We start from the raw sequence: 17,406 nt of genomic DNA on the forward strand, positions 1-17,406 counted from the left end.
TCTAAAGAGTCTATTGGCAACAAACTGAAAGCAAAGGTTGAATTATTAAAAAATTTTTAAAATGTGAGATTATTAACAGGTAATTGAAAATAGATTGAATTATTTGCAATAATTTTTTCTAAATATAATTAGATAAACTTCAAGGTTGCCGTGTTGATTTTTAAAAAAACTTTGTTTGACACGTGAAGATCCTAATACCTCAAAATTAGCATTTGAACTTTTTATAAAAAAAAAAATTGGCTTGTGCTGTCAATTTGTCATGCGTGGATAAACCGAAAAGCAACTCGAGTTGTTGAGTTTACATATTCACAAGACAACCGAAAAACCCTTCTAATACCCTTCATAGTTCATAGCTCATACCCTTCTAATTCCTAAATCAGAAAATTCCCTCCATTTTCGCACCAATCCTCCTACAAATGCCTGTAACACCATTACAGTCACTACGCTGTATTATCTCACCTGTTCCGGTAATCCGTTTCTTTCCAATGTCTCTCAATTCAATCAGCCAACCTTCTTCTTCTTTACCCACTTTCCGCCGCATTTTCCCCTTCAAATTAAAATACCTAGTTTTAAATGCAAAAGTAAAGGTTTCTCCTCGCAACTTCTCTACTCGTCCGTTTAGGTCCAGACCCGATTCAGGGTCCAGATATAATCGGACCGAGAGTGTAAAAGCGGCGCCTTTATCAAAAAGTTTAATTGAGGATGAAGATGATTTGAGTGATTGGGTTAGTGGGCTAAGAACTAGTTCAATTAAATCAGGGGTTTTTACTGAAGATGAAGATGGGGAGGATGATAGAGGGAAAATGAAGAAAAAGGGTCGATTGGGTAAGAGGGGCAGAGAAAGTAATTTTGATTTCGGTGGTAGTGATGAGGAGGATAAGGGTTTTAGACAAATGGGTAAGAAGGGTTTTCAGACTTCCAGTAATTCGTATGGGAATGTGAAGGATTCTTCAAGGTTTGGACGGAGATTTGATGGTGCTGATGAAGGGAATGAGAGTAGGGTAAGAAATGGGAAGCGAGAATTCGATGCGAGGGGTGGCCAGGGCGAAGGTAATCGAGGACGCGGGATGAGAGCATATGGGGATAGGAATGGGCGGGGTGAGGGTAGTCGAGGAGGCGGAGTGAGAGCATTTGGAGATAGAATTGTGAGGGGTGAGGGTAGTAGAGGAGGGAGGATAGGTAGAGAAAGAGAAGTTGGGGTAAGAGATGGTATAAAGGGGAAAGAAAGAGAATTTGGAGAAAGGAACAGAGGCCGAGTAGATGGGAGAAAAGGGGCATTAATTTCAGAATCGGACGAGGATGAGATTGAGATGAGGAATGAGAAGAAGTCGGTTTCGAGTTTTCTTGATTTGATTGGGGAGGAAGATAGTGATGAAAATGTGGATGATGATGATGAGGAGGAAGAGGAATTGGGGAAAATTGTGGGTAGGAGTAGAAGTTCTTTATTTGCAAATGATGGTGAGAAAGTTAGTTCTGGAACCAGTTCTACAAATAGTGGTGAATCTTACCTTAGTGAAACAAGGTTTGTTAGCCTATTATAAATTCCTTTTTCATTTTGTTTTTAAATGATATCTTATGTTTGTTTTCAGCTTTAGTTTCCTGCTTATGTAACATGGTTATGATTGTTAGGGGTTATTAATTAATTAGATTATTTTACATGTGTATCTTTTCTTGCAATTTAGCATGGTTGCATAGATGACATTCTTATTCAGTTAATACTAAGTGAGAGGGGAGAACAGATCAAGAAAGTGAATTGTAGGGTAAGGTGGAGTGGGGGATGGTGCAATGAGGTAATTGAGGTGGGTGAAGATATTGAGGTGGCAAGGGAAAGGTAGGAGACCAGCATTTGATCAGAGCCAAATTAAAGTGAGGGTAAGTTGGTTTCTCAAATTTTCTGGATTTGATTGACGAGGAAGGTACCAAAGTGGATGTGGAGGATGAGGAAGTCGTGATTAGGAGTAGACGTTCTTTATTTGTAAATGAAGGGTGAAATATTGAGCTCTGGTTCTAGCCTTCTAGATAGTGGTGAATCTCACCTTTGTGAAATGAGATTCTTCTTTATATAGCCTTTGGTGTTTGTCTCATATGCTATCTAGTTATGGCATAAGCCTTGTATATGAGTGGTAGTATGCTGCATTCATGATGAAACCAAGATTGAAATAATTCTACATAGATATCATCTTTGCAGTTTGGCATAATGATAGATAAAACTTCTATTTAGTGTATATGCTGAAATTTTGAAGTCTTATGGGCTCCTTAGGGTGGACAATATGGTGGTTTCTGAAGAATGGTACTTTGTTGGTAAATTTTAGTTATATTACGAGTTGTCTTTATTCACGAGGTTGTACAGACTTCTATCTCTCTTTGAGTTTTTGATTTGTTAGTTTTGTACAAGATATGCTGTGAAATGGCATGTGCAGTTTTGCTGTTTAGCTGTTTTGGATTTTTCATTTGTGGTTCTCTCTAATCCCAATTCATTCAATGCCTAACTTTTCGCTGTCTGCAGGTTTGATCAATGCACAGTCTCACCCTTATCATTGAAAGCAATCAGGGATGCAGGCTATGAGAAGATGACTGTGGTGCAGGAGGCAACTCTACCTGTTATATTAAAAGGTTACTTCTAGAGCCATCAGTAAAACTTCTAATGATGCGTAGTTTTATTGATTGCTTTTCCAAAGACAAGCATTATTTTAATAAGAGTTCAATGTTTAAGCACGTGTAGTAATGAGTGAATGTGTGAAAGTTTTGCTTTTGATGAGTGCTTAATCACTTATTCAGTGATAAATTAGCAGGTTCAACTCTAAGTACTTGTAGATGGTAGATTCATGGCGTGCAGAATGTTGTGTTGTAATGCTTCCAGGAGGTGCAATTTGGAAGTTGGAACTGTTCTTATATTGATTTTCTTTATTAGGCTACGGACAGCTTAAGTTGTGAAAATCTCTTCTACCTGGCTCTTCAAGTCTTTTTTGTATTAGGGTTTTGCTCAGTTTCATCTTTAGTATAAACGTGTGCTGTTTTATATGGATTTGGCTCATCTCTATTCTATTCTACCTTCATTATTAGGCTCATCATTAGTCTTTTTCGTATGCAATGTAGTATTTATTTAATTTGGTGTAAAATCTCGAGCTACCTTTGTAGAAATACATTGTGTACTACTTTTTTCCATCAAAATCAAAATAATTGTGTCAATTGGATTCCTGTTTATGACATATCAGAGGTAGTGTCTTGACGTCTTTTAACTGCTCTGGATCTTGCCATTATAAGTGAATTGGATATTTGGATTCTAAAATTTTACTTGTATTCTTTTTTTTTTTTTTATTTTTTTATTTTTTATTATTCTGATAGCTTATCTAGGCCTTTCACTTGATTTTCAAATTGACTTTGGTCTATGTGATTCTAAAATGAGCTACTTGTGCATTTCAAATTTTCTTCACTGCCTGGTTATTAATTAGTATCTGACTGGTTTCTTGCTTACTACCAGGTAAGGATGTTATGGCTAAGGCTAAAACAGGAACAGGAAAAACAGTAGCATTTTTGGTAATTCATACTTTTCTTTTCAAGATTGTTGTTACCTTGGTCAAAAACTATAATTGTAGCACTAGTAAAAACAAATTAGAGACTCCTGAGTTTCGTGTGAAGCCTTGATGTATGATCTCTTTAACATCCTTGTATTTATAAGCCAATCTTTATTTCAGCTTCCATCTATTGAAGTTGTGATAAAAACACCTCCTGCTGGTCGTGATCAAACGCGTCCTCCAATTCTTGTTCTTGTAATATGTCCAACACGTGAGCTTGCTAGTCAAGCTGCTTCAGAGGCTAAGACTTTGCTCAAGTATCATCCTTCCATTGGTGTGCAAGTTGTGATAGGAGGTACGAGACTTGCAGTTGAGCAGAAGCGCATGCAGGCAAATCCTTGTCAGGTAAGATACATGAACCTTGCGAGCAGTTGGTTATGCTTAAGACACCATGTTGTATATGTGGGTACTTTTTATTATTTTTTATTTATAATTTGCTCATTGGAGCACAAAGTTTACTTAGCTTTGCTCTCAGATTCTCGTAGCTACACCTGGGCGATTAAAGGACCATCTTGAGAATACTTCAGGATTTGCCACTCGGCTTATGGGAGTGAAAGTCCTTGTACTTGACGAAGCCGATCACTTGTTAGACATGGGATTTCGCAAAGATATTGAGAGAATCATTGCTGCGGTTCCTAAACAGCGGCAGACATTACTGTTTTCTGCGACTGTACCTGATGAGGTTGGTTATTTCTGAGTATATGCTGCATGTCTTTGTGCAATGATGGGAAGGGAATTCTTAACTTCTCACTTTTCTGTACGATTTGACAGATAAGAGCATAGACAATGCTTCAAAATATAATTTTTATTTTTTTTTCTGAATCTTCTAATGTAATGATGCATTTGATGTATAAGAATCTGAATGTTTTATTGTTGAAGGTCCGCCAAATCAGCCACATTGCATTAAAAAGAGATCATGAATATGTCAATACCGTTCAAGAAGGTAGCGAGGAGACACATGCCAAGGTGCGTTCTTAGTCCAACATAGACAAGTCAATTTAAAAGCTTTCATGCATTATAGAGTAGCTGTAAACTTGTTAATTTCATTTTAGTTAGTAACTGAGTATTAAACATTGAAATAAAGTATCATGGGGGTAAAACTAATCTGGTGTTTGTATGGCTATCAGTATCACATGATTCCCTAAACTACTCGCAAATCGTGAATCGGAAAAAGCGAGTTATTGTCGGTTTTGGGCTATTCTTGGGCAAATTTGAGCGAATCACGAATTAGCTAGCAAATTATGTTATACTGGTCAATATTACCATGACATAGTGGTAGATAAATAAAGTTCTGTGGGGGTGGGGGAGGGATGAAAACTCACTTATTGCAAGCACTTACCATGTTTGGAACTACTTCGATATCTTATGCCCCTTGTTGCCAGTTTTGTTTGTTGTCCATATGGCGAAGAAGTGATATCTTTTAAGTCAGCTATATATATTTTCTAACTCCTGAAACCCTTCATAAAATTTTCAGGTCAGGCAGATGCATTTGGTTGTTCCCTTGGAAAACCAATTTTCTCTATTATACACAATTCTTAAGGAGCATATTTCCGATGATGTGAACTATAAGGTGCGGATATTTATCAATTTACTGCACAAAACAATTTCTACATTGTTGCCGTTTCTGGTCAGCATTGCTTTTATTTTGGCAATTTATCTGTCCTCATTTGACATTGTTGTACACGATTTTGGTTTGATATGCTTTATAGAGATATTTAGTTCCCTCCATGATTTTGAGGTGAAGTCATGATAGTTGATTGATATTTATGCAGGTTCTTGTATTCTGTACCACAGCAATGGTCACAAGACTTGTAGCTGATCTTCTTGGTGAGCTTAACTTAAACGTTCGAGAAATCCACTCCAGGAAACCACAGAATTACAGGACCAGAGTGTCAGATGAGTTCCGCAAGTCCAAGGGCCTTATTCTTGTGACTTCTGATGTGTCAGCACGTGGAGTTGATTACCCAGATGTTACCCTTGTCATACAGGTAATATTACTATCCGTAATTCTTAATATTTAACGCAGCCACTTCAGTTTTACATGTACTGCAAACTAGAATGAAGTTTTGAAAGGGCGGGGAGGTTTGCATTTCTATACCTTGAAAAATTGGCAAAAATGGCGAGACTATAGGCCATAGTGATGCAGTAATTGTGACTAGAGGTGTTCTAAACAAACCCGATGACTCGATATTTATCCGACCTTGTAACTAAACCTGATTTCAAAATGAATTCTAAATTATGTAAAAATCAATGTGGGCGCAAAACCTGATTTTTAACCGACCCAAAATATATGACCCGAAATGGACCCAATGACCCGAATGAACACCTCTAATCTTGACCTATGCCCAAACTAAATGATAAAGTGGATTTATTTGCTTTCACAAACTCATTGACAATAGCCCTGAATATGTCTTGACCGTATCTGAATGACTCATTACTTGAATATGACCCGCTATGAATCTAATATATACTTTTAAATATGTTTGCCAATCTTTGTTTCTGCTAACTTTCCGATCAACTGCAGCTTGGATTGCCATCAGATAGAGAACAATACATACATCGGCTTGGTAGAACTGGACGTAAAGGCAAAGAAGGGCAAGGTTTACTCCTATTGTCACCATGGGAGGAATTCTTCTTGAACTCTGTCAAAGATCTTCCCATAACCAAGGCAACACCACCAATGGTTGATCCTGATATTAAGAAGAAAGTAAGTAGATCTCTCTTTCCTTGGCCAGTTCTATTGAAGATTTTCTTTGTAACATGACTGATATTTGTTGAGCTCACGGATGTTGATTTCTAGGTGGAGCGTGCATTATCTCATGTAGAGATGAAGAACAAGGAAGCAGCATACCAGGCATGGCTCGGATACTATAATTCCAATAAGATTGTGGGACGGGACAAAATGAGACTCGTTGAGCTCGCAAATGAGTTTAGCCGGAGCATGGGACTCGACACCCCTCCTGCCATCCCCAAGCTTGTTCTTGGCAAGATGGGTCTAAAAAATGTCCCTGGTTTGCGTACAAAGTAGAAATCATTCGTTCCCCAAAATGATGCTAACATAGACTCATTCTCGAAATGCCCTTGTGAATTGGACTACTTCGTTAGATTGTATCGGCATCACAATTATGATGCGAAGACAAATGTTTTTACATCAGCATTGGAAGCGTGGTACGCAGGAAGAAAAAAAAGCTGGAAATAGAAGTACTATAAATTTTGTAGTCTTCACACCAGTTAATTCATAAGAGAATAGATTAGTAGGACAAATCAAATTTATTTTTGTGTTGTAATTCTCCAATTTAGTTTTTGATCTTTGATTCATCTCCTTATGACGAGATTAGGTGGTGGAATTTTGCAATCAAAGTGGATACTTGTTCTTGAATTAGGTTGAAGTGAAAAAGGCTAAAACCCTTTGATTTCATCGCTTTTATTGCAGCAACCATCAAGATTTTTTCTAAAATTATATAGAAAATCTTAAACGCTAAAGCAACCACCCTAAAAATCATTGTTGAATTTTTGCATGATTCACGGGTGAAGATGTTTCAGAGGAGAAAGAACGATGAAAATGTTTGATGTTTATAATCAGGTACTTTGACATTTTGGGTACTCGAAAAGCCGGGTATCCGGTTAGTCAGGTATCTATTTTATCGGCTTGGTTATATAGACATTTAGAGAATGAGAAGACCATACGTCCAAGCACAATAAACAAGAACACCATAATAACTTTTCAACACATATAAGTTCTTTCAAATAATCAAGTACTCGTAGATATCCTGCATTCAAGAACCAACTCAAGAAAAACTGTAATCATAATATCAATATTGAACGGAAAATTCCTCAATATTTTACTAAAAAAGCATATTCAAAAGGATAACATCTCTTCCAACAGTAGCCATGTAGACACCATTATTCGAGAATGCAATGCTATTAAATGAACCATGGTTCTTAAAAGACAAAAACAAAAGGAAGCCCGGTGTTAGACCAATAGCCCCATTCTTGCAAAGTGATTGTTTATAAATTGTAAGTTGTGATGGTTTTTGTAATGTGTAGGTTGTATAATATGGTTAATGGAAATATAAAGAGGAGAGTTAGTGTATTAGAAGAGTGTGTTTGTCATTGATTAAATTTAGCTAGTACATCTCATATTTATAGTAGGACATTGGCGGTGCATAGTATTGGCTAGATCATTGTAGTTGCACTATCACTAGATTTCTTAATATATCTTTGACTCTAAGATATAGGCTCATGATACATCTAGTGTAGATTATTCTCGAATGCTACTTTAATAATATATTAGATTATATATTTAACACTCCCCGTAATCTAATAAATCTTGAACTCCAAGTTGTCTTCTAAACTGGAAGAATTGTTCTGTTGATACGGGCTTTGTAAATATGTCCGCGAGTTGCTCTCCTGTCCTGCAGAATTGTAGCTTGATCTCCTTCTTGTCAACCAACTCTCATATATAGTGCTGACGTGTCTCAATATGCTTAGTTCGGCTGTAAAAAACTGGATTTTCTATCATAGCAATAGTCGATATGTTGTCGCAAAGTATGGTAATTGCTTCTTGCTTATGATGTAAATCGACTAGTATCCTTCTAAGCCAATATGCTTTGCACGCTGCATTTGTTGCTGCAATGTACTCTGCTTCAGCTAATGATGATGCTACTATTGCTTGCCTTTTCGAAGACCATGAGATGGCTTTCGTACTGAGCAAGAAGACATATCCACTTGTACTTTTTCTGTCATCTTTACATCCTGCCCAATCACTATCTGAGTAGCCGATGAGGTCATTATCCTTTTCAGTTTCGTATAGTAGCTGATACCTTCTTTTGCCTTTAATATATCTGAGAATCCGTTTGGCAGCTTCATAGTGAGTTTACTAGGTTCACTCATGAACCTAGATACACTGCTTACCGCATGAACGATATCCGATCTTGTATTGGTGAGGTAGATCAAGGATCCCACCAAGCTTCGATAAAGTGATGCGTTGATATTTTCTTTACCATCGTTTTTGGAGAGTTTCTCATTGAGGGCCATAGTAGTAGCAAGTGGCTGACAGTTGATCAGATTGAACTTCTTGAGCATGTCGTCTACATATTTTTCTAGTGATAGAAATATTCGACCCAGTCTTTGCTTTACTTATATGCCCAAAAAGTATTTCATGAAACTAAGGTCGCTCATTTCATACTCTTTCATCATGGCCTCTTTGAAATCTTCCAGCATCTTCTTGTTGGTGCGTGTATAGATCAAGTCATCAAAATACAGGCATAAGATAAGAAAATCTTGTGGCCCTTGGGTCTTGATGCAGAGTGATAGCTCACTTGGGCTTTTTAGAAGATACTTATCAATTTTGTTAATCTAGGCCCGTGGAGCTTGTTTGAGCTTATAAAGAGCTTTTCGAAAGCGATACACCTTATCTTCTTGGCCTGCAATAATAAATCCTTGTGGTTGTTCTACATATACTTCTTCTTCGAGCTCCCCATTGAGAAAAGTGGACTTCACATCAAGTTGAAATACTTGCAGCTCGTATTGTGCTGCAATAGCCAGAACTGTCCTAGTAGTCTCCATGCGAACTACTGGTGCAAATGTTTCATTGACATCGATCCCTGGTTGTTGTGAATATCCCTATGCCACAAGACGGGCCTTGTATATTTGAATAGAGCCATCCTCATTATATTTATTTTGTAGTCCCATTTTAGGCCAATGATATCTTTTCCTTGAGGCTTGTCCATGAGCTCCCAAGTATTGTTTTTCTCGATCATTTTTATTTTTTCCTCCATTGGATTAATCCATTTCTTGTCTTGAGCAGCCTCCTGGAAGTCTTATGGCTCACTTGCAAAGAGAGCTAGTACTCCGGTTGCTTGATTGCATTGATAGTCTCGTAAATAGTCCGGAGGTCGACGATCTCATCAGAGCGGTGCACTTCTTGTGATGCTTTGCGATAACCGAAGTTGAGAGTTTGGGAGCTGATTGAGGATGGACTTCTTAGTGGAGAAGATGATGATGGGCCTTCCTGTGTATGCTCCTGGTCCTTCTGAAGAAAGCTTGGTGACTGATCAAGAACCAGTTGGAGACTGTTATCCCATCTCCATTCTGATTCTTCATCAAAGATCACATATCTTGGGATTATCAGCTTCTTAGATTTGGCTTTATATAGGCGATAGTCTTTTGATTTATCACTGTATCAGATGAATATGCACTTTTCTTTTTTTCCATCTAACTTTTTTCGATTTTCTTTCGGGATGTGGGCATAAGCAATGCACCCAAATATTTTAAGGTGCTTGATGTTGGGCTTTCTTTTGAACCAAGCCTCATAAGGTCTCAAACCCCAAACGACTTTTGTGGAGGATCAATTAAGAGTATATACTGTTGTGTGTACAGCTTCTGCCCAAAAGTATTTAAGAAGATTTTTGCCCTCCATCATGCTTCGAACCATTTTTGCAATAGTTCTAGTTTTTCTTTCAGCCACCCCATTTTGTTGAGGCGTGCTTCTGAGTTAGTTCTCTTTTTATTGCATATTTTTACAGACATCAAAAAATTCTTTGGTAGTAAATTATCCCCCACGGTAAGTTCTTAATGTTTTTATAGAATGCCCACAACATGCGGGTAAAATCACTGACAAACAATAGAAAATATCGTCTTGCCCCAATAGAGAAATTTTGTGTAGGCCCCCATATATCTACATGCACCAGTTCTAGAAAGAATTTGACCCTCCATGATATTTTAGGAATAGGCAGTCTATGCATTTTCCTAAAAATAGATCCCTCGCAAATTTTTCTTTCAATATTTATTGATGGAAGCCCAATTACCATATCTTTTTGTTTTAAGAGTTATAAACTCTTATAGTTTAAATGCCCGAATCTTAAATGCCACAATATTAAATCACCAATTTTATAATTAAGAGCAAATTTTCTTTCAAGTGGCATTGTTAACGGGAATATTTTATTTTGATCCATGTCAACTGAAACAACTAGTTGACCATTTTTCTTATCATATATAAAACATTTATTGTCATAAAATTTTATCATATAATTTTTCTTTATAAACTAGCCCATACTTAAAAAATTTTGTGCAAGACCGGGGACATAAAGAACATCATTTATAAATTTTGATTTGACGGTATCCCCTTGCCTTCCTCATCTTGACATCTTCCATCACCAAGAGTAATTTGAGATTTTATATTTTCATTTAAACTGACAAATGAATTTTTATTACTAGTCATGTGGTTGGAACAACCACTATCTAAATACCATATATCTGAAACCTTTTAGTGACTATTATCGCTTGGAACATTTTTTTTTTCTGTAAACTTAACTTCATCTTTTTGTCGATACCAACAATTTTTTTCAATTAGATGGGTATGTTTTTTGCATTTTTTACATTTTTTTCGACAGTTATTTGTATCATGGTTATTTTTGTTGCATAAAGTACAATATGGGCTAGATTGATTATTATCTCTGTCATTTTTATTTTTATAAAGGCCTCTCCCCTTGCCATGAAAATTTTTACCGCGATTATTTTGAAATTTGTTTTCGCCATTATTATAAAATTTTAATTTATCTTGAAAAGCTTATTCAAGTGGTTGCTGGAAAAATTTACGCATCCTTTCTTGGTGCGCTTGAAGAGAGCTTATTAATTCAGTTAGTTAATTCTGATAAATTTTTGGACTCTTCAATAGCAACCACTATATGATCATATTTAGCCGAAGGCTTCTTAATACTTTTTGTATTATTTTTTTATCTTCAATTGTGTCTCCGTAACTGCGTATTTGGTTTACAATTACAGAGGCACTACTGAAAAATGATTGAGTTGTTTCTCCTTTCGATATTAATAAAGTATCAAAGTCTTTCCAAAAGGATTGAAGTTTGACGGTAATTTCTTTGTTGAAGCCCTTGAACTCGTTTTGTAATGTTGTCCATGCATCCTTTGATGTCGTTGCAGCCATAATCCTCGGAAAGATGGTCCTATCAACTCCTCGATGGAGGTATAAAAGAGCTCCACTATCTCTGCGCTGATTTTTCACGTATTCTTTGTTTTTTATTATCATCCCAAGTTGCTAATTCATTAGCATCTTTGGGTTGCTCGTACCCATATTGTACTAAATCCCAAAGCCCTTGTGATATTAACAAGGTCTTCATTTGGATGCTCCAATAATCATAGGTTTCACCATTAAATATGGGTACCCAATTATTTGGGACATAATTAAATAATATATTTGATATTGATGAGGCCATTATATATTGGAGTTTATTTTTTGTGATGGAAAATTAAATAAGGGATTTAGAGTTTGTAATTGGTTTTTCATGATTTATGTGCACTGTTATTATTTTAGCTTCGATACCACTGATGGTTTTTATAATGTGTTGGTTGTGTAATATGGTTAATGGAAATATAAAGAAGAGAGTTAGTGTATTAGAAGAGTGTGTGTTTGTCATTGATTAAATTAGCGAATACATCTCATATTTATAGTAGGACATTGGTGGTGCATAGTATTAGCTAGATCATTCTAGTTGCAATATCACTAGATTTCTTAATATCATCTTTGACTCTAAGATATAGGTTCATGATACTTCTAGTGTAGATTATTCTAGAATGCTACTTTAATAATTTATTAGATTATATTTTTAACAAGTTGTTCGGACGTAAGATAAACAATAAGGCAAATACCAAGTTTCCTTTTTATTTGCTTCTACCTTTTTCTTGATTGACAATATATTTGACAATATATTTGACACTTGAAAGGATATTTAACATCTGCTCATAATGTTTCTCGGTTTCCAAAAATATCAATTATGAACATAATACTAGCACCCACACATTAAGTACATATGAAAATATACAACATAATACATAAAATTTAGGGAGATGATGAAGTCAAGATATTGACTAATAAGTAGGGGTGTTAAACGGGTTGGGTCCCTATTTTACGCTCTTATTCAACACGTTTAAGGTTTTTGTAAAGGTTAGGTAGAAAATAAGTGAATCGAAAACGGGCTCTAGTACAATTAAAATAGAAATGGCTATAAAAAGACTTAGTAAGGGACGGAAACGGGTAGCACAGTTGAAGGATTGTAATCATCATCAGCAGAATCATGCTCTACATCATCAAGAGCCTGTTTAATAAGTCTAGTTCTCTTCCTACTGATCTTGGGCTTTGGTGCCTGTTTCATTGCCTCCTTTGTTCCTTTTACACTTATGCCCTTCCTAATTGCTGCGGTGTTTGGTATTTTTCTACTGGGTTCTTTTATCATCAATGGTTTAACCTTTAAGGATGACTGATTATTCTTAGCCTTCCTAGTTTTAGAGGACTTGAAAGGTGAAGATACACATTCCATGTCATGCCTCAGTATTTATTACTGCAACATCATGTTGTTCCTCATTGTATACTGATATATTAGGTTCATTGTCCTTGTTTTGTGTATCATCAAGTCTAGGAATTTTCTTAATTGGTAACTTGTTACAAAATGGGATGGACTTTGGGGGTTTTGAGGCTTGTTTGTCAGGGAACTTTTAGGACCGTTAGTTAGTAGGTTGAGGCTCAACCCTTTGATCCTTAATCGGTTGTTGGTCCGTAGGTGGAGGGACAGTTCTAGGCTTGTCAATGAGCTGTTGGTCTGTACATTAATCCTTAAGGGCTGTGGATTAATTGATGATTGCAACTTCTTAGGACTCCTAACCGAGTCGATCAATTTAGTCTCCTCTTTAACCTCTACAACAAAAGTACTATCACTTCCTCATTAGGAAATTTTGTAGACATCCTCGTCAAATCATCATCCCAATCCTGCCAATTAACCTCCTTGTTATACATATAAGAAAATCTGGATTGTGAAGGCATTTAGTTTCCTGATTTAATACAGTCACTCTCACAATTCATAATTAAGTCCGACGACATCTCTCTATCCTTATCTGGCACCGTTAAATCAAGTTTATTATCCTTCCGCTTTAACCTTAAGATCACTTCTTCCTCCATTCTACAACATAAAGCACAATGTTACTATTGAGATTATGCAAACCCTAATTATGCAAAAAAAAAAGACAAACAAGAAACCCTAATTATGAAAACAAAAACCCTAAATATGCAAAAAAAAAAAATTACAATGAAGCAAGTGGTGTGGTATTTTTTTAGAGCTATACAAAGCTGACGAACAGTGATTAGATTTTCAGATGAAATTGAACACTTGAAGGAAATAATTGCTTGGCAGAGATTAAGTCTTCAAAAGAGAAGAGCGAGGAGATTGAGATTCCTATTAATTTAAATCTTCAATGTTCAATCTTCAAGTACAACAGTGAGGAGATAAAATTGAAAACCAGGTGAATGTCGAATGAAATATAGCACAAAAGAGAAGGACGGTTGGGTAAGTGAGATAATAATAACAAAGGGCATTAGTGACATTTAATACAACTTAACGTCCAACTAAACGTTTTTGGCCCATTAATGTTACCGTAACTTTAAGTACAACAATACAATGTTATTTTGTAGAATTTTTTTTAATATTTTCCACCACTAGTGTTTCATAAAATTACATTGCTATCATATAGAATATCCCTTTGTTTTATTAATTATTTGAGTTACTTAATATATTTAATTAATGTTATTATATGATTTTATTAGTAGATATCAAAGTTTCATTCAATGGAAGAGCATTGTCATTGTGGTTATGAAGTTGAATACGATTGTGATTGGAGCGACTTTGCTCCTAGCCGTAATTATGTTGCTTGTTCATTTTGTCATGATGAAAAATTGGGTGTACCTAATTTAGGTGGATTGATCAAAAGGGCACCCGATGGCAGAAAATCATTATTATTAAGCTCAATAAACAGAAAGAGGAGCTTAAAACCGAGTTACTTAACTTGTGAAGGAAAATAGATGATAAGGCGCATAAGAGGGAAGAGACAGAGAAGATTTTGAAAAAGTGTAAAAAACAATGTTATGTAGTAATGGTTTAAATTCTTGAATAAACTACGTATCTGTTATTACAATGGTTATAATATTAATAAAATTGTGTCAAATTTTCAACAATATTTTCCCTATTTTAATTTTGATTTTTTGTTTGATTTTTTTGCTATAAATACACTATTCTAAGCCTAATTAAGCCATTATTGGCCAATGCATAGTTCAAGGCAGAATAATTCAACGCCGAGAATTTCGAGAGTTCACAAGCCAAAAGATTAACAATATAATAAACAAAATATAAGTATATACACAACAAAATATATACAAATGTTCAATCTCCTTCAAATGTTCAATATATACACAACAAAACATATACAAATATAAATATGTACACAACAAAATATATTCACAAGTCAAATGGGAGGTGACTGGTATTGTGATGGCGTAGCCTGAGAGGAACTTGCATCATCATTGGGGTATGACAAGTCTATGTTCTGCAAATGAAATTCAAGAGTAAAAGATGAGCTCTGCACCTCGCCAGTAGAAGTAGCAGGTGGTGCCTACTCAGCAACTTCGAGAATGATGTGATGGAACTGCGATTCGAGGAGTATGCCTTGTGTAGTTTCCCACACCGGCTCCTCTTAGCTGGAGCGAATCACTGCTGCCCCTTTTATGTCTGCAATCATTTGTAAGTTAAAATACTTTTATATTATGAAAGTTGTAGGTTAAATAATTAAATATAGAAAAATACTTACAAAGTGGATCATCGTCGGTGCGGCAGGAGCATACTCTGATGCAGCGATAATACCTCGTGGTGTCATCCATCGACGAGTGATGAAGAGAAATCCTGCGAAATACAGTCCGCAGTAGTAGGTGTCTTTCTCCAAAGGATTAATTTATAGTTTCTCCAAAGGAGCAATTACTTCATCAATAATATATAAATACAACATATAATCCTGATAAATTTATTTTAACACATAAGTTAAGTACCAAGTATTTACAACATTTAACGATCCTAACCCGAATCATCTTAATACCTTACCATTTTGTCTTTATTATTAATGATTTTGATTGATGATACCTATAACCTACCTATAAAAAAGATGTTGAGTATTCTTGTCAGGGACCATCTCTTGGTGAGACAACTTCAAATAAGGAGCTCATATTCTTATAATATATATTAGATAGATAATAATCTAAATATAAGGCACATGTTTCAATGAAATCATCTCATATAACAATTTGTAAAAGACTATGTTCAAAACATAAATAAAGTTCATCAATCCAATTTTCTACATTACTCGTACCTAGTCATATTTGGAACTTTTATAAGCAAACGTCCAAATTCAACATATATACAATGGTTATGTACCTGTGACTCCTTAAAATATGAAATAATTCCGGTCTAGTGAGTACATAATGTCATGCATAATACAAGTATTATACTTTTATCTCATTTATTTTATATTATTTAGGTAAAAAAATTTTATATCCTAATTTAAAATAATACAAAATATAAATAAGTGAAACATGAAAATATTTCATATGATTTTATAGTCCAATTTGTAATTAAATAGATGCAATAATACAAATGCTAACAAACAATCAGCACCTTCGTTTCTTGTTGGGTACAATTTTATTGTACTCAGCTAATTTTGTTCACATCCTTTATTCAGCTGCTTTTTTCTGTCTATCCATCTGACGTTAATCCAGTCCGTGACTCTTCTTTGTTTATTTTGTCTTATGACATTTTGAACCATCACTTTATATTAAGAAATTAATATATTCTAATTTATTTTATATATTAAATGTCAGTTATACCAGAAATTAATATATTAGCATGGTAGTGGAACTCTCATACTCATATATGTGTTATTCTGCATAATCTTTCATTACCATCCAATAAAACTATTTTAAATGTTTATGAATGTGAATAAATTTTGAGAAGAAAAGGAAAAACTAGAGTAGAAAAGCATCATCATATAGTTTATGAAAAAAAAATTCTCTAAATTAAATTACATTTAATTTTTATTATTATTTCCACTATTTATTACCAGTAACCAATCGAATTTTAAGTGTTCTCATATAGTTCCTTATTAATTTTGGCTCTTTTATATGCATATATGTATGTGTATATGGACAAACTATCACAATCAAAAGATAAACTTTATCACACCTCTTTATAAGAAACCGTTTGGTTAAAAGTGTGAATAGATCAATGTATACGTTTTCTATATGTGACTCTAAATATTTAACTTCAAATAAAATGTGAATTGAATTTAAACCCGTCATCATCAGTCATATTAACTTCTAAAACTATATTAAGAAAACATCTTAATCATTAAAGTATTCTATATACTTACAAATTGACAGTTGTAGGCCCAATGTCAATATGATCATATGAAGGGATATATCAGATACATATATGATCTACCAATTCAGTTGTTGAGTCCAACCTTTCATAAGGATGAAATAGGACCCCTAATAATGAAATGCACATAGCAAGTAATTTAATCCCTTAAAATTCAAACACAAAAATTATCTAACTAAAATGGTATAAAATTAAAACTCTAAAAAATTAATTAATCTTACATCCATTTTAATTTTACTTTATAAAAGAAAAGGCCTATCGTAAGCCATTTGACTCGAACATACTCCATTGCCACTTTGAGTTTGGTACCAAGTAATTTGCCACAAATATTATAGAGTTTTTGGGAAAGTAAAACAAATTCAATTGTAAATATTTGAATGAAAATTTTAAACGATTATGAATATTATTTTCTTAGAAATAAATGTAACATATTTAATGTGACCTAAAGGAAAAAAATTAAGAAAGACAATTTTAATGGACCAAAATTTCTTACATTTGTCACCAATCATCGTATAATACTTCCTCCGATCAGAAATACTCGCACCTAATTGTTATATGAAAAAATG

General features: G+C 34.8%; 1 protein-coding gene across 1 annotated transcript; it reads left to right on the top strand.

Annotated features, from left to right (window-relative positions):
• The first annotated feature begins 269 nt into the window (after positions 1-269).
• Positions 270-6,993, top strand: LOC130825949 (DEAD-box ATP-dependent RNA helicase 31-like). Its single transcript, XM_057691400.1, has 10 exons — positions 270-1,522; positions 2,507-2,613; positions 3,482-3,537; positions 3,696-3,920; positions 4,051-4,257; positions 4,455-4,541; positions 5,050-5,145; positions 5,348-5,563; positions 6,100-6,282; positions 6,376-6,993. The coding sequence occupies exons 1-10, from the start codon at positions 417-419 to the stop codon at positions 6,601-6,603; spliced, it is 2,511 nt and encodes an 836-aa protein (XP_057547383.1). The 5' UTR covers positions 270-416; the 3' UTR covers positions 6,604-6,993.
• Positions 6,994-17,406: the final 10,413 nt, after the last annotated feature.

This window comes from Amaranthus tricolor, chromosome 10 (genome assembly GCF_026212465.1).
Source record: "Amaranthus tricolor cultivar Red isolate AtriRed21 chromosome 10, ASM2621246v1, whole genome shotgun sequence".
In the NCBI taxonomy this organism is placed as follows: domain Eukaryota; kingdom Viridiplantae; phylum Streptophyta; class Magnoliopsida; order Caryophyllales; family Amaranthaceae; genus Amaranthus; species Amaranthus tricolor.